The sequence below is a fragment of the Athene cunicularia genome (assembly GCF_003259725.1).
Source record: "Athene cunicularia isolate RWA chromosome 2 unlocalized genomic scaffold, athCun1 chr2_part1, whole genome shotgun sequence".
NCBI lineage: Eukaryota > Metazoa > Chordata > Aves > Strigiformes > Strigidae > Athene > Athene cunicularia.
This window is the reverse complement of record NW_020799095.1, coordinates 38,591,323-38,611,609: the sequence shown is the minus strand read 5'-3', so window position 1 is coordinate 38,611,609 and position 20,287 is coordinate 38,591,323. Positions and strand designations below refer to the sequence as shown.

Below are 20,287 nucleotides of genomic sequence, written 5' to 3'. Positions count from 1 at the left end.
CTAGGCCCCTTCTACTCTTGGAGTCTCTCCTAAATAAGCAATATTGGAAGAGTGAGGTAGTCACAATGGCAGTACTCAGTAAATACTGATTATTAGCCCTATTCTTTCCTTTTTTAATTTTGTCAGTGATCCAGTGTATGTTAATTTTCAAAACAGTTGGTCTCGTTTCAGTCTTTGAAAAGTTCTGTGTGAATTTATGATACTATATTAAGTGTTGATTTCTTAGTGTTTCTAAGCATATTCTATAAAAATGTATCTCTGTTACAGACATGGCAAATATGTATACTCTACTTCGTGCTGTGTCAAGTGGTTTACCTCATATGATTCAGGAACTACAAAACCATATCCATGATGAGGGCCTTAGAGCAACCAGCAATCTTTCTCAGGAAAATGTGAGTTTCCTCAGGCAGCTGAAATTGCCTATTTGATTAACATTCCTGATGAAATGTTTACCCTTTTCTTTTTAGTCTATTCTGTTTTTTAATTTTGTCTATATGAAATTGGTTTGGAACATTATGGATAAATTGTAACTTCTAATCAGCACGCTTAGCTGTGCGACACATAACTATCCTGAGAGTTGATTGTTGTGATCTAACCAGAAACAACTGCAGCTAGATATTTCTCCTTGTTTGTTTAATGCTGTCATGGCAAGTAGGTCCTTTTGTTCCATGTATGTATCTTTTTTTCTGAATTTCTCTAAGTCAGTGGCATTTGCTATTCTGGTACATTAGGAACCAGTGATTCCTTTTAGTTTAACTACATGTTATTTGTAAAGACCTGACATTCTGCCCTGATTTCATTGTGGTGTTTTTCACTAATATCTTTGTAGTCTTATATTTTCATGTAATTCCTGAAAATACTGTAGCTTAATTATTTTTACTCAAGTGTGTGAAACTTTTTTCAGTTCATACATATTGCAATTACTCGATTCCATTTTTGTTTCTCTAAGAGCATTGCTGTTCAGAAACAAACGAACTTTCATTTGGCATTATACTTGTACATGTATACATCTTGCTGTCTAGATCTGTGCTCACTTCAGGATGGTGATTTTAGCCACCCAGTGTTTCTGTCTGTAACAATACATAGATACGAACTGTTGTTGTACATTCACTCTTTTATTGACTGCACGGGAGCGCTTACTCTTCCGTAACTCCTCTGTGCATACCGAAAATGGGTTGAAGTCTTAGTAGTATAGTTCGCTTTCAAAATATTTTTAGGTTTATTGAGCTTGTGCTTTCAAACTAATAGTGTCTACACAGGGAAATGAATGCAGAGCCATGAGGGTGATTAAAATTCACAACCTTATGTAGATAAATTCAAAATGTGATATACTTGCTCCGCTGTGTAGATTAAGTACTTTGTCATCAAAACACTTTTAATGTGTATCCTGAGAATGCACTTGGGGAGTCCCATAATGCAGCCGGTGCATTGTACACTGTTGCACTGCTGCCTGCCAGCTTGTCTGTGTAGGGACTCCTCTTATTCACATCAGTCATTTCTATACAAAATGTTCTGCTGAAATACGGCACGCTTAATTTGATCAGTAACTGTCCTGTGTGTGAAAATTCAAAGGGTTCAATTAGATTTTCTGTCTGTGAAGTCAGAATGTGTTGGAAAAGCAGCAGTTTACTGTACAGTAGCTTTTCAGCCTGGTTGCTATATTTACATGTTAGCATTAATGATTTTTGAAAGGACTAATAGAGGATTTTAGAATGTGATAGAAAAAGTTAGACAGCATGAGAGCAGTATAGACTCAAATCTATGTTTAATAGCAGGACTGTATATGTAGCCATAGACTATTTCTGAAACATGGTCCAGCATGGTAGTATGAATACAACACTTCAGAATCCATACTTTCAAAGACTTAATTACTATGATTTTAACTTGTCAAACAGAATAATTAGGAAAAAAAGCACAACAATTAAGATATGTTTTTGTGTAGATAATACTACTTTCCTCATTAACTTGCTTTCTGTTTTATCTGCCTTTTTTAGATGCCAACTCAGTTTGTGGAGTCAGTTTTGGAAGTACACAGTAAATTCGTTCAACTCATCAACACTGTTTTGAATGGTGATCAACACTTTATGAGTGCACTTGACAAGGTAACTTTTACTTAAGTGAAAAAAGCATTGGAAAACAAAATGTGGGACCCTGTTTCAGGCTCACCATATTTCTTCAGGACATCAATATATTTTCAAAGATAGGACTCTTATGTGGTTTTTCTAGTTCAGGAATGCAATGGAACAAAAGGCAATTCACTGTTAGGGGAAAATATATGTACAAATGAAACCACTTTAATACTTAAATGCTTTCTGAAAATAAGACCTTTCTTGTCATCAGAATTCAAAAGACAAAAATTGAGCTGACCCATTTAATGTAAATTTAAGTGCAGATAATAACTAGAAAAATTGTGGGGTTTGGGAAGTTTGATAACTCTTAGATGCATTTGAACTTGAATGTGTTTGCTGTCATAATGGTTAAACTCTGCATGCTAGTAGTATTACTTATACAGAAGCTTTGCTTAGATTTTTCAAGTTGACTACAAAGAATATCTGAAAACCTACATTTACTTCAATCACTGTCACAATAGCTAACTTTTTCCAAGAGAGAATTGCACTTGAAGTTAAATAAGCCTGTTCAGGTAAAGAGGCTTGCTGTTCTTTTCTCTGAAATGCATAGCCATGAAGGTATTTAAGATAACAGTTCTAATTGTTATAATTTTTTTATTATTGTTAATAACTAACCTTATTGTTCTTATTATTATTACTAAATTTTGCAAAACATTCGTGGGCTCTTGAGAGATTGAGTGGCTTCTCCTCAAAAAAGAAGTACATTTTATCTAGTCTGATAATTTCCCACTCTTTCCCATATCTCCTTGTATCTTTTTCCTAGAGAGTGCACTTAGTACTACTTTGCTATCCATAATTTCCTGTCACAGGATGCATGTATACATTTCATTGCTCTTTTGCAGTGTTTACAGTAATCAGTGTTTGTTGTTAGGGTCATAGTCTAAGATTTGATAATTTTTAGCCAAGGTTAATCTGGTAAAACATAGTGATGAAGATACCAGTAGTAATATCAATTGCAGTTATCCCTTTGTATTTGTGATATTGAGAAAATAACTACTTAGTATTTTAAAACAAATACTTATTTCAGTATCCTAATACATTTCTGTCTCAGTTGCAATTAATGTTGTGTACCAGAAGATGGAGTAATATGAGATTGACAACTACATATGCTAGCACATAGGCAATGTACTTTTTCCTTAAATACGTCAATTCTTCATTTCAGTAATCTTTATTACAATAAATATTTAGAATCTTAATCTGCTGACAGTTTTTCATGGTGGATATTAAAATTGCTATTGTTGCCTCCAGTATTATTACAAAAGAGTATTCTAAGCTTCAAAGAGTTTTGTAGTCATGCATTCCTTTCTCACGGGGATTCTAGGGACTTATTATCAAATATTGGAATGTTGAAGCATTGTTCAAAAGAGTTTCTTGTCATTTCTTCTTTATAATAATAACATTAATAATGTTTTCCTTCCATAGAAGGCACTATAATTCCTCGGGACTACAATCATGCAATATTTTTGGTTCAGTATTAGTTCAAATTGTTCATTTAAATGTGACATGTAGTTTAGAAACTAATCTTGATGATTCCGATATCTGTGTTGACAGTTGACCTTTTTTTAAATTCACTTTTTACTTTAGATTTACTTTTATTTCCAATTCTAAACTGGGGTTATCTCCTTCCTTTTCTTTTTCATCATATTCAGGTTTTCTTTGGCTGCTACATGTTTTCTGTACAGCACTGCTTCAGATTTCCACTTTGAACAATATTTTTTTTCCTCTTTATCAAAAAATCCCACAGTGAAAAGATCTTTCCTTTCTTACTGTTGTGAGCACACCATGTATGTTTTTCAGCTCAAGATACATGCCGTTGATGTGCTGCTGCTCAAATCTACTTTATCTGCAATTATTCATCAGTTTCTATCCATACTTTTGGACCATACATATTGCTGTATACCAAAATCTTCATACTTTTACATTTAAGTTTCTAATTAGAACTTTATTTTTCATTTTCTTTCTGCAGTTAACTTCTGTTCCTCTACCCTTTCTACTTTTACTTAAATCTCAGCAAAGATCTTCAACACACAAATTCTCACAAAGCAGTAATTGAAACTATTTTATTCATTGTTTCTTTTTTGATCCCTTATTGTGTAGTTCAGTTTTACAGGGTCTTGGATGGTCTTTGTCCGGAACATTTTTTTTATTTCTTCAAATTTAATGAAAGAAAAAGTTTTAAGTAATTTATATTTTTTTATCTTTGCTCTGTGTTCCTATGTAGGCTTTGACATCAGTAGTTAACTATAGGGAGCCCAAGTCAATCTGCAAAGCACCTGAGTTGGTAAGTGATATATTTTATTACTGTAGAAAGTAATAATGCTTTTTTATAACTGTCAAATGAATTAGTGTAGGGTTCATCACATGACTCTCTGTTTCTCACACTGAGTCAGCCTCAGGTGTGTATTTCAGTGGTAATAAATAACCTGCACATGCACACACATTTTGTGGTTGTGCAAAATTGGTGCAGTTGTAATTTTTGATTCATAATTTGTATTTTCTGTGGATGTAGTATGTATTGTTCACCTGTGAATGCAGCCCTTGTAATAGAACATGAGAGTGTAGACTATGACTTATTTCATGCCTTAACTTTTGTGTAGAACTTTGGAATACCTTGGCATACATTTGTTCTCAAGCTTGACAAGTAGGTTTGGGCTTGTTTTTTTCTTTTTTTAACTTGAGCTGGCCAAGTACTGTGACAACTTGTTGAAGAAATCAGCAAAAGGAATGACAGAGAATGAAGTAGAAGACAAACTTACGAGTTTCATTACTGTTTTCAAATACATTGATGACAAAGATGTGTTCCAAAAGGTAACTGTTGATATTCTATAAATGTTAAAATGTTACATTTAAAGTATACATGAAGAATATGCTTATATTTTTAAAAATCCTCATATATGATTTTTTTAATGCAGTTCTATGCCAGAATGTTGGCAAAAAGATTAATTCATGGTTTGTCTATGTCTATGGATTCTGAAGAGGCCATGATTAATAAACTAAAGGTAATGTAATATTCTTCTAATGCAGAATAAACAAACGTAGGAGTATGTAATGTTGAGAGGGAGCAGCAGAGGGTGTCAGAGATAACTTAACAGTCAGTAGATCTTGTTTCCAATAGCTGAAGGGAAAAACTAATTTCTTGGTGGTCTATAAAAGACGTATGGGCCAGCATCACCTAGGCATTTCAGATTTTTATGAGGTTTTGGGTAGCTTTATTAAGTGTGTTCAAATAATTCATAATTACATTATAAAAGTACCAAGGACTTTCAAAAACTAGCTTTATCTTTCAATTTTATAAAACTACACTGTTCATATAAATCAATGTATAGAAAGTGAAACTAAGACAAAAATCATAATTTGCTTGTATAATGTTTTCTATTGTAGCTAGTGTTCTCTGTAAATGTTATAACGCATATGCTGACTAGATTTTCATATTTTAGTAGTGAATGTGCATAATTTATAATAAATACTGTTTTCACTGTGAAACCTGTTACAATATTTCTTCACAGCAAGCCTGTGGTTATGAATTTACCAGCAAGCTCCATCGAATGTATACAGACATGAGTGTTAGTGCTGATCTCAACAATAAATTCAACAACTTTATCAAAAACCAGGACACGATTATAGATTTGGGAATTAGTTTTCAGATATACGTTCTACAGGTACTAATGTATGTTTATTACTATTGAGTTATTTGTACTTAATTTTTATGTTTCAATAACAAGTGAACAATTTTTCTGACTATGAATACTTCTCATATGGAAACGGACACCTTGTGATCATTGTGAAATAATTTATTTTCCTAGCATTTCTTTTTAAAATTAATCTGCTAGCACACTAAACAATAGTGATGTAAAATGCCTTGTTCTTGTCTTGAATTAATACTTTAGTGGAGCATGCATAATGAGCAGTAAAAACTGAGCAGTAAAACTTCTGGTGTAAACTGAATGTCTTATGGCATAATATATACTATAGATCTGTTTAATAGTGTTACTTTTTCTTAATGTAATGAAAATGTTAATGCTTTTATTTTTCCCAATACCTTTAGGCTGGTGCGTGGCCTCTAACTCAGGCTCCTTCTTCTACATTTGCAATTCCTCAGGAACTGGAAAAAAGTGTACAGATGGTAGGTTAGTAGGGGGCTTCTTGTAAACATGTGGAAGATGTAAAATAACTCCAAATAAAAGATGATCACTCTAACAGAGAAAAACCTGAGCTGCTTCATTTTGCTTGTAAATTGTGGCTATCCTGTTTCCAGTCCATACAAAATTTGGAAGGGTCACCCAAATGCCATATTGAATTTACGTATGTATTGCATAGCTTTTCTGTATTTTTCACATCTCTCTTCTACACTTCGTGATTAATGAGGGAGATACTAATAAATACAATCAAATGAACTGAATTAATTCTTAGCTTTAAAACCAATTCCTGATATTTAGATAAAAGAAGATTTTGTTTCTAATAATAAATCTGAACAGATTTAATAGCAGATTAGAATTCCGACACAGGTTTCTTGTCCCATATTTCATAGGAGCCAGTCAAAATCAGGCTTTGTGGAAACTTCTTTTTATGAATTCTCAAAGCAGTAAAGTATTTACTTTGGCCAAATATTCTCTTTTTATGTGATTATTTCTGCTTTGTAGAAGTGGAATATTTTATTACTTTTGATTATATTACTGTGTTCTAAAATACTACCTGTACAATGTTTGTGTTAAAATACAGAATATGTGTGTTGGTCTCTGCTGAAGTGTATTTAATGGTGAAGTACATTTTAGGCAATAAAAAATTCATATCACTGAACACAAGAGATTTTTTTTAAAGCTGTTTTTTTAGCTTAAATAGCTACCTCATGTAAATTATCATGGCAAATGTCTGTTCCTGTGGTAAAGGAGCTTTTTTGTGGATTACTACTAAGTATTAGAACAATTTACTCTGCTTTTATTTCCACTGTATTAAGTGATTAAGTGGCACTTGATTTTAACAATGTAATAGTTTACAACCCATCCTATGGGATCCACAGAAGGTGATAATTGACATTTTGCTGGGTTTTATGGGCTTAAAATAGGAGTATTGTCAGTTGTGCCTCAGTTGGAACATCATTACAGAGTTGCATATCAGAAGCAGCTCAGAGTCTGGGTTGCTTGCCTCACCTCACTGTTTTGCCAGTTTCAAGGAGCAAACTTATTCATTTGTCACCTAGCTAGAATTAATGCTCTAAATTATAATTCCCTGAGGAAACAGAACATGACCTCGGGGAGTCTTTGAAAAATTGGCAATGTCTGTCTCTACTATCAAATTTGATCATTTGACACATGAAGAGAGAGTTCTTTCAGGATTCTGGCTGGGATTTAGAAGGAAAAAAAACATTTTGCAGTTGCACTCCAGAGTATGGAAACACCTCTGTAACTGGGCAAGCTGTTTAGCAGCTTTTCAGGCTCAAAGGCTGATGGAGCTTCCTATAAATGTGTATTTATTTTAATGGAATACAAATACTGGTTTTCATACTATGTAATCTTGTGGGTGGAGAAACACCTGATTCTTAAAGAGGTCAAAAGTCCTCCTTTTTGTATTTTCCTTTGATGTTAATCAGAGTTGCCAGACCAAATCAGAGTAAGCCAGATTGATGTGTACACAGTGTTGGCTACATGGGGTTTAGGGAGGTTTGATCCAATTTTAAGGAAATGTTTTTCAAATCTGCTTAAATTATTCTCATTCCCAGAATGTAGTTAGACCTCAAATTAGGATTAGTCTGCAAGCCACGCTTTCTTGATTCTTCCAGATAAGAAGTATGAGAGCAAATTTTATTTTTTTTTTCCAAAAAGAAGCTTAAATACTAGAACTAAGGTAACTAAGGTTTAGCAGGCACTTGCCAATATATGCAGTCTGATTTGTTCCTCTTGGCTATAGGGGATTAAGGTCAGATTTATATTTTCATTTTTCTGTTGGCTTTTCAGCTAAATTTCAGTTATTTTCAGAGGACATCCAAGAGGATGCTGTAGCTACTAAAATGCTAATAAAAATCCTCGATTTTGTAGTCCTCCTTACAAGCAAAATGATCATAGTCTGATATTACATATGTTAAAATAAAATACTGCATTTTACAAGCCTTGCCATAAACTTCCACTTTAGTCTTTGCAGAAATTCTTCTTTTCCTTCCTATCAGATTTTTCTGTATCAGTTTAACCCACAGAATAAGCAAGCTAGAAGCCATGTCTTCAAAAGGTTTTAAAAATACTCTGGAATATTTTTAGTTGTTATTCAAAATGAAGTGCTTCCTTTTTTTTTTTTTTCCCCAGGGCTTTTTCTTATTCTCTCTCCATTGCTTGCAAGTTTCCAGGAATGGCAGGATTGATGATATATTTTCATATATAATATGAAAATAAGATGATTTTACTGCTCCTCTGTAAATTTGGTTTTTCTTATCACAGTCCACAAGTCATTTATGCTCTTCCTTTCTTTTCTTCTCTGTTGGTTAAAATAACATCTAAATGTACATAAATACAGCTTTGAAAGACTATTCTACGAATTGCATTCCTAGAGTCTTCTGGAAAGTGGTCTCATTTACAGTAGCCAGATGTGCAATTTAGTGCCTGATTTCAAACTGCATAGTTAATTTTCACTTGCACAAAATCAAAAGGAGAGAGGAATTTTTAAGTTGCTTTTAAGGCCTTTTCTTGTTTAGAGGTTTTTTGGTTTTTTATTCCTGTTCTGCTATATATTTGTCTTTGTATAATTTCAATATCAGGAAAAAATACTTTTCCAGAATGATTGATGTAGCACTTCTCATAATGACAAGAAATTATTGTAAAAATCAAACTAAATCATAATTCTTTGTGAAAATACGTTCTGTAAGGTTTCAACAGAAATTCGAGGATCTGTACTCACTTATTGATTCTGTGATGTTTGCAAACTGTGTAGTTGTATCTAGCATGAAACCCAAATTGGAAGGTGGTAAAAATTGTGCCCATTTTCAAGCATGCTGTTTTGAGATTGCTCCTAGAAATACGTTCAGGAATGTAAGATGAGATTTGTCATGAAAATCAATGTGTGAAATACCTGTTAAGTAAAAGTTTATTTTTTTTGAAAGATGTTGTTAAAAAAAATCAGTAAAATGGGTTTTCTGAATTAATTTTAAATAGGACATCAAAGCCATAGATTATTGCATGGTTTCATCAAGGTGAAAAAATAAAAATACACCTGTTTTTATATGGAATTGGAAGGAACAAAATAATAAAACGTAACAAGATTGATAGCTAAAACCTCCTAGAAATTCTTTTAAATTCAGTAGAGTTGATACTTATTCGGAACACTCTAACTACAGTATTTTATGCTTTGAGAGTATGAATATGTCAACAGTCTTTTTGACTTATTCATCAAGTGATATGTTAATATGTTCAAGTAATTCAGTAAATGACTGATGCTCAGTCATCACCTATCTTCTAAAGGAAAATATAGTCATGAAGTGGTCTGCAATGTTTGTGTCCAGTATGGTGATTCTAAAACCAGTATTTCTTCACTGGGGTGGTAGTGTGATAATAAATTATTGTGAGTAGTTATATATGTGACTAATTGAAGTTCATTTTGTTTTGCAGTTTGAATTATTTTACAGTCAGCATTTTAGTGGAAGGAAGCTTACTTGGTTACATTATCTTTGTACAGGTAAAAATAAGTGCTTTGCTAAACTTATGCTTTATACAACTGACATTTACTTGTTGAAAGTCTTTTTCAAATGGCAACAGACTTTGGAGTTGGAACATTATGTTGCATTTACAGTCAGCTGACTTACTTTGCATTTTAAACTAATATTTGCTGTTTAGTGTTCAAAAAATTTGTTTTGTAAATTTGCATGTGTTATCTGTGATTTATTTAAATCCAACTAAAACTAGAATTGTGCATTCTTAACAGTACTGCAGAACTGTTGAAGTTACTAACAATTGCCTGTAATTGTTTCTGTAGTATCAGATACCCCCTAACTGAATATGAAATAGTATAATATGCATTCTTAAAATTATTTTACTCAGATATGTAAGTATCTATGATAAATATTTACTTATGTTTGTATTTACTGTACAGAAATTTATGTTAAAATACATCTTAGAAGAGATATATAAAGTTGTAATTTCGTTTAGTACATAGTAGTCAATCATATTTTATTTCAAGTGCTTTCAGTATCAGGCTTTAATGACTGAGGACCGCAACATATTACATGGAGGTGAAAACCAGACTAGCATACAATATAATATGATGAAAATTTAGTTCTGGTAGTAGAAGATTGCCGTTAACTCACTGTCACCTTCACACAGAACATCTAAATCTGCTTTCGGGCAAATTTCTTCAGTACTTTTTTTTTCTTTAATTTCAGGGGAATTTAAAGAATATAAGAATATTGTGAAAATTTTTTAGTGAACAAGTCTGTTATTTTGTTTTTAAATCTTTCGTTGGAAACACTTTCCTGTAATCTCTATTCTGTGATTCTCTGTAAGCTATTACTAATTGAAGTTTATGCATTGCAATGCATTGAGGCTATTTGGAATTTCCTTTTTTAATTTAAATTCAACACTGTAGGTTTCCTTTTTTATTGAAAACAGTATTGTTCTAGTATTCATAGTTAATCAGAGGGAGTTTTGTTGCACACCACATTCTATATGTGTAAATTCACACCACCAGTTTCCATCTTCCTATTCCAAGTGTTAAATGCATACTTAGGTGTGAGTTTAATGTCCAGAAATGTACGAGGAGCTCTAGTAGTTAGGCTTCAGATGACTTTTCAGCACATTCCATCACTTTATAAAATACTGCTTCTATCATTACAGGTGAAGTAAAAATGAATTATTTGTGCAAACCTTATGTAGCCATGGTCACAACATACCAAATGGCAGTGTTGCTTGCCTTCAACAACAGTGAAACTGTCAGTTACAAGGAGCTTCAGGATAGTACACAAATGAATGAGAAGGAACTGACAAAAACCATCAAATCCTTACTTGATGTCAAAATGATCAACCATGATTCAGACAAGGTATGGCGTAAGGATATTAAACAGTTTTGTGTTTTCAGCCTTGTGATTCTAATATTTGTTAAGGGCTTATTTTAATATACTACAATAGGACTTTTTTAATATAATAGCATCTACTCTTTCCCCTTTTTTTTCTAAACTGTATTATTGACCCTTGTGAACAGTTATATATCTGTATTTATGAGGAAAGAGATGGGAGGAAGTAGACTGTGTCATATAGGCTCACTATGCCTGTAACAGCATGGTATGTTGAAAAGGTAATAATGCTAGGACTGTTTATTGTTTCTGTTGCACTTCATCGACATGGCTTTAGATTCACTGCCATTGGACGGGAATGCTCTTTAAATACACCACTTTAAAAGTTGTACTGAATTGTGGGAAGAAGCCTGAGTAGTCAACTTAAGAGTTTACAGAAATCCTAAAAAAAAATCTGTGGAATTAATAGACTGAAAGCAACCACAACCATGTTCTTCCTTGCTAACAGATTACAGGAGGAGGAAGGAGGAGGAAAGAAAGCAAGGAGGGATTGTGTAAGAGGATTTTTGCTGCAATTTGCCAAACTCTATCCTTCCATGAGTTTCATGGAATTCCAGTGATACCTGAGCTTTGTTTGTGGTTATGGCAATGGTTGATACAGGTTCTGTTCCTGACTCTGCCTCATACTTTTGTACAACCTACATGAACTCAGTTACCATTTTTCCCCATACAGCGAAGGGCATAGATGTCTGCTGTGTAAGAAACACTACAGAAGTGCCTGTGTGTACCATACAAACTTTAGCATGTGCTTCCAGCTAGCACGAAAAGCCTGTTATTCAGAGAGTATCGGGTAGAAGAAACTTGAGATAAGCCGTTCACTTATGAGATGAAATCCAAAGCTGCTCTGATAGCTGTTTTTTTTTTTTTAACCACAAAAATATTAGAAAATGGTGAGATCACAAGGAAAGTCTGATGCTTGACTGAAGCATAGGACCCGCTTCTCATATCTAGAAATGAGCTCAGGTTGGAACAGTGGCTGGGAAGATGTCTGTTAACCCACGGGTGAAATATAACCCTGGGAGCTATTAAAGAAAGCAGTGAGGTTTTTCAGAATTGTAGAAAGTTGCCCATTATATAAAGGATTTACATTTATTTATGTCTGCTGTATAAGGTTTCCCAGTTTCTTTAAGCATATGTCATGGAAGAGTGAATGATAATTTTCCAACCCTTTTACCTTTTAATATTTACCACTACATTTCTGGTTCTTTAACTTCCAGGGTACGTATTCAAACGTCTCTGCTAATTCTGTTTTCTTTGCACTCCATCCAGCAGTGTGAAAGCAGATCTGTAGACAGTCTATCAGCTTACTTATTGAATAAGCCAGTGAACTTCAGTGGCTTAAGCAATGAAATTAAATACAGTAACTTCTCTTAACCTGTATCTGAGCCACACAGAAAAGTACATTGTGTTAAATGTTGAAGTTTACTGTTGTTTGTTTGGGGTTTTTTGAAAGAGGGGAAGAAAAAATCTTTTGGCAAAATCTTTGTTGGTTTATTGGAATCATGCCTTTTGAGTTCAGGCACAACACAATTTATTTTGGTTTATACTCAACCATGTAAGCAGAATAATGCTAAAATTTAATGGTAGCTTATATTTTTTAAAGGTGTTGGTCTTTGCCCTTTCATGTTAAATTTTCTATACTATGCCTGAATATTATAAAATGTTATAATAAAGTATATTTGCAGAATATAAAATTAGAATTAATACTGTTTTGAGTATATATTTAGATAAATATTGACTGTGTTTATACTAAAGTATTTGCACTTGAGGCAACATAGTTTGGCAAGATTTCAAAGCCTAAGAAGCCCAGTACTTCATTCTGCTGGAAATTGGTAGTACTTGTACAGAATCTTGCCTGGAAACTGCAAAGATTGGTCAGGTCATCCTGTTAGTTGAATGTAAAGATGTTTGGACTGCAGGGACTAGTTACTGTTTATTGAAAGAAACGGACTTTTACATGTGGAAAAGAATTGAGATTCTGAAAGGAAAGAATTAGAAATGTACAGATGGATGTGGAACTGTAGAAGTTGCAGCTTATCAACAGTTTCTCCTATAACGTAAGAAAAAATGCTTAGATGGTTTTCCTTAAGTTCTGAAAGGCAACATTAGTAATAGTTGTGAAAGGAGCAGCTCGCTCTCTTGAGGTTCTGCCTTATATAAATGCAAATCCTACTTTCTTCATAGGGAGAAAATGAGTTTAAATGGAGAGTGCTTGCAACTAAGATGAGCTGTCAAAGTATTAAAACAGAAATTACTTTAATCATATTAACTTGTTAACAAAATTCATGTATTTCAGAGTTCTTTATAGTGTTTTCTAAAATAGATTTCTAGGTTAGTTAAGCGGTAGCTTAAAAGGTTGACCTCATTCAAATGGCATTTTAGAATTTCCAGCTACAAATCTGAAATTGTTTGTATGTATGCAAGCCCCTAACTGTGATTTTTCAATGTAAATTGTTATATTTTCTGGTTCCATTTCTGTTTTTTTAAAAAAGTTTCTTTATTGCAGGAAGATATAGAGGTAGAGTCTACGTTTTCATTAAATATGAACTTCAGCAGTAAAAGAACAAAATTTAAAATTACTACGTCAATGCAGAAAGACACGCCACAGGCAAGTACTCTTTGGTGCTTCTAGCTTGAACAGCTTAGGAAGCTTATTTTTCTAAAATTGAATTTATTGTATTAGTTTGGTGTAAGCAGATGGACAAGTCCCTGTGTAAGATTACAACACTGTAAATTATTTAAGTTTAAAGCTTAAACACTGCATATTTTTTTGTACTTAAAATATAGGTAGGAGAAGATGGAGTAGGGAATAAGAAAGTATAAGAAAAACAAGAGCTATTTTTCTTGTATCAGGTGTGATTGACATTTAACTTGTCTTATGTAATGAGACATTTTTGTTTGTGGTGTTTATAAAAGCAACTTATTTCCAGAACAGCAGAACTAATCAACTCTACTTTCTTATGGCTTTGTGTCCTTTGGCAACTAAAATTATCTCCAGTGTTGATAATCTGTGTTTCCTCTGTATCTCCTAAAACACTGGATTTTGTACAAGAGACGTATGTGCTGCCAAACTCAATACATTATAGTAAATTCTGCCTGCCTTTCTCCCTAACAAAAATGCTGGTTTGGACATCTCTTCCCTACCTTCCTGCTTGCTTTCATGAAACCTGGTATTCTTCATTTATGGAAGTACTTTGCCTGGAATTGAACTTCACCTAGATTTTTGTATTTATTGACCACTTCTAATAAAGTAAGAAGTATAGATTCAAGATACTTTTATGAAGTGTTTATCGATCTTAATATATTTTAAGCATTACTGTTCTTCCTGTATTGCAGGAGATGGAGCAGACCAGAAGTGCTGTAGATGAAGACAGAAAAATGTATCTCCAAGCTGCTATAGTCCGTATCATGAAAGCACGTAAAGTGTTGCGACATAATGCTCTTATTCAGGAGGTAAGATGAAATCCTCTTTTTAAGCATAATTTGATGAAAATCTTCAGCATAGTTGGGTAAAACATCTGACCACAGAACTCTTCCATGTCAGAACTAATATCTCAGTGAAATTAGTGAGAGTTTCACTGGAGCCTACTTTGAACTGCAGTACTGGAGCACTACCTGTGATCCCTCAATCTTGTAAATGTGTCTTAGCACTAAAGCATTAAGTGTCTGTGTTTGCTTTTTCCTGTTGGCTGGTTCTGGGCTGACATGTTGTATCATTTAAGAATCATTGACAGAGCTATAGGTTCAGTTGAAAACCTGAGTAAGGGTATTGTAGGTATGGGATTTCCAAAGAAGCAACGAGCCGATTTTGAGCTCTAATGCTGATCTTATTCTAATTCATGGCTTAAATTTTTTAAGTTGTCTGAGTATGTAGATATGTATTTCTTAATCTTCTTTTCCCATTAAATGGTACAGTTGTCTAGATTTTTTAGGTTCTGCATTAATGATCTATGAACTATCACAGACTGGCTGGGAAGGAAGTGCTATTTCTTTTGGGTTCCTCCCACTTTCCCATTCGTGCTAGTTGCCTGCCCAATTGTATTTCTTATTCCAACCTAGCCTTTCCTCCTACCAACCAGTTCTCAGTTGAAATTTTTTCAGCCTTCCAAGTATTCTTCAGTCTAATTCATTCTTGAGTCTCCTAAATCTTGCAGGATAGCCTCAGAGTGGACTGGTGGGAGAGGAAATAAAGATTCCTGCTTTATTCAACCATTTTGAGCATGGAGGTGGAGAAGCATTCAGTCATTTTGAGATCTGCTGTGTGCTGTGGTGATGGAGGAAAGTTTACCACATCCACCACTTAATTTTTATTTCCTAAAATTAATAAGCAGCTACGGAGAGTTTGTAAGCCTAGAAATGGCAATGTGAGACATCTTAAAGGTTTTGGATATTGAAATAGTGCTTGTACACAAATACTCTCTGAAAGCAAGCTTAATTTAAGAAATCTGATTTTGAATATCTAAAAGATGCAGCAGTGTAGGTCCTGATTATTCTCAAAAGCTTTAGTTATTTGGTTTCCTGTTACTTAAATCATCCATGCAATTATGATGGAATCCTGTAAGAATTTACAGCTAAAACTAGAAAATGGTAGGCAAACTCTGTTTCATCTTTAAAAATACTTTTTTCACCCTACTCTCAAATTCCTAGAAAAAGTTTTCAAATTGTACTTTGCTTGAGACCAGTTTATAAAGTGGAATAGACTACAAATGTTTATGTGTTGGAAACAAAAAATCCTTTCTGATGGCTTCTTCCTGTATTTAACTCGAGGAGCACTGTACAACATGCCTCTGCTGCATTCTGCTCTTGCAGTACTCTTGCAGAAGAGTATGGTCTATTAACATCACAAGCTTTTTCATGCTTTGCAAGAAAGGTGGCTATTTTGATTATTACTCAGTTACAAACTAAATAGAGAGTAAAGTTGGTGCTCCATTCATCTGTCACCAGCCACATCCACCCTGTATTGTTTTTCCACCCCAGCTTTTAACTAAGTTTATGACACTTTTGAAAATCATATCCTTTATTATTTAGTCTTTGGTTCTCAGTTTTGAATACTATTTAAATCCCAGATGGATTAGAGAGTTTAAAAGGCTAGGCTTCTATGTAATTGATACCACTGCTGCAGTATAGTGTAGGGACCTGATGTAGCCTTAAATGAGCAGCTGCAAAACCTTAAACAATAAGGTGAAGCAGTACAAAAATCCACTAGGGTTAATTTTTCCTTCTTTTGCACTCTGAATTAATTTGTGCTAGTCTCCATGCTGCCTTAGTTGAGCTGTTACTGGGACCTGAGCTTTATTCTTTAAAATGTTAGGTGTCTTCTCTACAGTCTGTGCTACAGATGTACCCTTAGGCACTTGAGAAATTATTACCAGGTCTTAGAGCAAATTGTGAGGAGACATGTTTTTGTATAGTTAATGCTTAAACACGAAGATGAAAATCTCACGTTGAGTGGAAATTTTACCTAGTTATGTCTGCATTGAGCTCAGTAACTTGTTTTGCTTCATGTTGTATGAATAAGGCCAAACTACCAGGTGGTTCTAAGTTGAACATGCTCAGCTTTCTCACTAGACTGACTTTTATTATAAAATTAATAACCTTCAATTCTATTAAACTTTTAGAGTATGCATAACTAACTTGGTTGTCTAACTTCCTTTTTTTTTTTCCCAGTTAACCTTGTAGTAAGATTTCATTTACTGTCAAAAGACTTTTTATTTCTTAAAACATTAGTTTATAATATTGTTACTAATGTTACTTTTATCATGATGTTTATATATTATATATCATTTATTCACTTAAAATTTCTAGTCTGACTTCTTGAGGATTAAAAATTAATCTTTGGAAAGGAAGCATTTACTATGAATGGTTAATATTTTCTCACCTCTTAATAATTTTTTCTGAGATATAAGGGTAGGATTATACTGTTATTAGAGATATGATTGAAAGACTCCTAGTCTTAACGTTGTTAAGTCTGATTCTAACAGAATGCAGCACCACACATTTAATTTATGGTGAGGTATCCAAGAAAATACTCAAGGCTATTGATAGGCCTTTATGTGTCAGAATGTAGTCTTTGCTGAATTGTTAATTGTGTTAAGATATGTCCTTACCAGTCATTACCAGAAAATTTTTTATTCTATCAAGTATTCTTATCTATCCTTCTTAATTGTATTATCTTTGATAAACCAAAACAAAAAAACACCTTACCAATACAAAATTCTAGTTTTTGTTCTCTCTGTCTTAAGTAAATGCATGTAGTATGATGATAACCATCAGTTTGAGTATAGGGCTGTGAAGTTAGGTGAAATCTGAGCAGATATATTAGCTTGCTAGCACCAAGTTTCTTCTCATTTGTACTGCTGTGGAACATACCAGACCCTTGGCTGCTAGCCCAACAAAACTCACTCTCTTGAGATTTTTGTTTGCTTTGCTGGGTGAGTTCTACCTGGTGAGTTCTCTTGGCTCACAGAGGGCTTCAGCAAGCTCTAGAGCTGGGACAGAGCCAGCCATGAAAAGCTGTAAAGAAAACAGGAAATCCAGCTGAAATAAAAATCACTTTCTTTACAGAACAAATGAGAAACTACAGGCAAAATGTATTGTGACACTTGAGTAGGAAGATCTTTTGTTTGAAAAATTTTCCAAGTTAATAGGTATGCGTATTCTGTTACTACACACCATTTCCTCCTCTTCTCTACAAGAGAATGGGCAAAACTACTAAGAGACATCTGAAGTTTTTCCTGCAGTGGCAGTTTCTTCCACAATACATATATAGATTTGTTTTTACAATAAATAATTTTGTATTGTATGTATTAAAGTTCCATTGTAGCCAGATGGAACTTGCCAAATTGGAGGTCTGTGCAATGACTGAAGAAAGAGAGGTTAATCTTGATTGTCTCAAATTGTATAGGAAAGGAGGTCAGCAGCAGGGGGACTCCACTTACACCTTCCAGGCAGCTGAGCAGTTGGAGTGCCTTCCAGGACTGCTCTACATACATACATACAGCTCTACATGGGCTGGAACTTAGACAAAACACGACAAAGACAGCTTACATCTGATCATGTCCTGGCAGCTGCAACAGCAATAAAGTAGTGTAACCTTACAAAATGTTTACTAGTTGGGCTGTGTCTTTTGTGATGGGAAATGTCATCTAGGACTTTTAAGCAAATTTCACAAAAAAGAAGTGTTATTTTTTTTCTTGCAAATTTGATTGTCTAGTGCAGTACAAACTCTGAGGGTAGGCTGTAGGCTTCATTTTTAATATATTTAAACTGTGTCATTCAAGAATGAATAAGGTCTTGCAACATTATATTCAGGTTTTTTGGTTATTTGCAACATGGCTTTTTAATGCTATAAAGAAAATACCATTTTCACAAATCTTTATTAAATGAAAATGTTTTCTCTATCTTTTTATGATAACAAAAGTGGTGAAGGATGAGAAGAAAATTGAGTTCAACTTTAGAGGCAGTTTTGAAAAATACAATCAAGTGAAATTTAAGCATTCAAAATTGCATAAACTATTATGAAAAATAAGATTAACACATTCTTCAGGCATTTAATTTCTGAGTGAGACTGCCGTAACTCAAATAAAATTTTTCAGAATAAATATTTCAGAACAATGAAATTATATAAACAGAAGTAAAAGGGACCTAGTTTAGGAAGAGAAGTCAGTTAGCAAAGCCAGCATGGAAAGGTATATGGTTTTACTAAATTTTCACTTTTCTTGAAGTGTGATAATGGTAAAGAAATGTGTTCATATTAGATTAATATTTAACCTGAATATTTCTCTTCATTTGTACCATGACAAATTAAGCAATCATGAGGACTGAAAAGATCTGATTAGCATGAAGGCAAACTGAACCAGTGAGCCTGAGCAGTCAGTTTAAGTGTCCTGGCACTAATGTATGAAGATGCTTTGTTGATTGTTAGAAATGAACTATTCCAAGTTTATTTAATTCTGTCTTTAAAACGAAAAATGTCCTGGATTTATCTTAAAACACTTAGTGAATATTTGTATAGCATTTATAAATGTTGTAAATAAACATAACACCAAACCCATGTCTGTCTTTTGCAGGTAATTAGCCAATCAAGAGCTAGATTTAATCCAAGTATCAGCATGATTAAGAAGTGTATTGAAGTTCTGATAGACAAACAGTACATAGAGCGAAGCCAGGCCTCTGCAGATGAATACAGTTATGTAGCGTGATGTTGCTATCCTGCAGGTATGATTGTAAGGAGATCATTGCTGTCACTGTTTGGTGTGTTCCTGTGGGAAGAGGCAGGCCTGTGCCTCCATAATTGGTCACTTGGCAGCCCCTGTTTTTCTGCTGTTTACAACATCACCAGTGCCACGTCATGAGCGTCAATGAAAATGCCTATAGATATTTCAAGCTCATGTCATTATGACATTTCTTAAAACTTTACTAAAAGAACGAGTGAAGTATTGCTGAAATGTGGAAAATTGGTTGGGTACCATGCTTTTTTTTTTCTTCCCCCTTCACGTTTGCAGTTGATGTTTTTTAATGTATCTTAAGACAAAGTTAAAAAAAAAAAAACAAAAACACAAAAAAAACACAAAACCCAAAAAAACCAAAAAAAAACAACCTAAATATTGTAATATGACAGATAACCTAATAATTGTATCTACATTAAAATGTAAAAAAAATGACAGACATGATACTGCTGCTTGTCAAATAAAAAAATAAAGTTATATAATGTGTCTTGAATGTCTGTAAATATTATTCAGAACTGAAAGAGTAAAAATCATGTTATATGTTTGGGCTTTGGATAACCTCAGAAGTAGATCTGATGTAAGAACTAATTTATATAAAACTGAATAGTAGGTATGTTATGTTTGATGTGATTATAACAGAATATTTATGGCTATGTGCACATCTTGTTTTCTTGAGATTAGGCTCATTTACATTCTTAGTGCCTGAAGACCTACTCTGTCTGTTAATCTCACACTGTAGGAATATGTTACAAGAGAAAATAAACAGATGTTTGAGGGGATTTGAGTAGTGTAGTTCACAAAGAGTTAGGAATGTTTATTATGAACATCAAAGATACAGTTCAGTGGCTTGTGAAACCACCCTGTTAATGGGAAGGAATATAGCA

At 33.6% G+C, this 20,287-nt stretch overlaps 1 protein-coding gene across 2 annotated transcripts in view; it reads left to right on the top strand.

Annotated features, from left to right (window-relative positions):
* The window catches only part of CUL2 (cullin 2), a 48,509-nt gene extending 28,629 nt beyond the window's left edge, over positions 1 to 19,880 (top strand). The window contains exons 10-21 of one of the 2 annotated variants that reach the window (XM_026842415.1): positions 268 to 392; positions 1,995 to 2,102; positions 4,351 to 4,410; positions 4,809 to 4,937; positions 5,042 to 5,128; positions 5,636 to 5,788; positions 6,175 to 6,252; positions 9,719 to 9,785; positions 10,940 to 11,142; positions 13,682 to 13,783; positions 14,512 to 14,628; positions 19,245 to 19,880. In XM_026842415.1, the coding sequence (XP_026698216.1) occupies positions 268 to 392; positions 1,995 to 2,102; positions 4,351 to 4,410; positions 4,809 to 4,937; positions 5,042 to 5,128; positions 5,636 to 5,788; positions 6,175 to 6,252; positions 9,719 to 9,785; positions 10,940 to 11,142; positions 13,682 to 13,783; positions 14,512 to 14,628; positions 19,245 to 19,376 (1,361 nt within the window). In that variant the 3' untranslated portion in view covers positions 19,377 to 19,880. The remainder of the gene's footprint in view (positions 1 to 267; positions 393 to 1,994; positions 2,103 to 4,350; positions 4,411 to 4,808; positions 4,938 to 5,041; positions 5,129 to 5,635; positions 5,789 to 6,174; positions 6,253 to 9,718; positions 9,786 to 10,939; positions 11,143 to 13,681; positions 13,784 to 14,511; positions 14,629 to 19,244) is intronic. The other variant, XM_026842416.1, reaches the window with a different exon arrangement.
* The last annotated feature ends 407 nt before the right edge of the window (positions 19,881 to 20,287 follow it).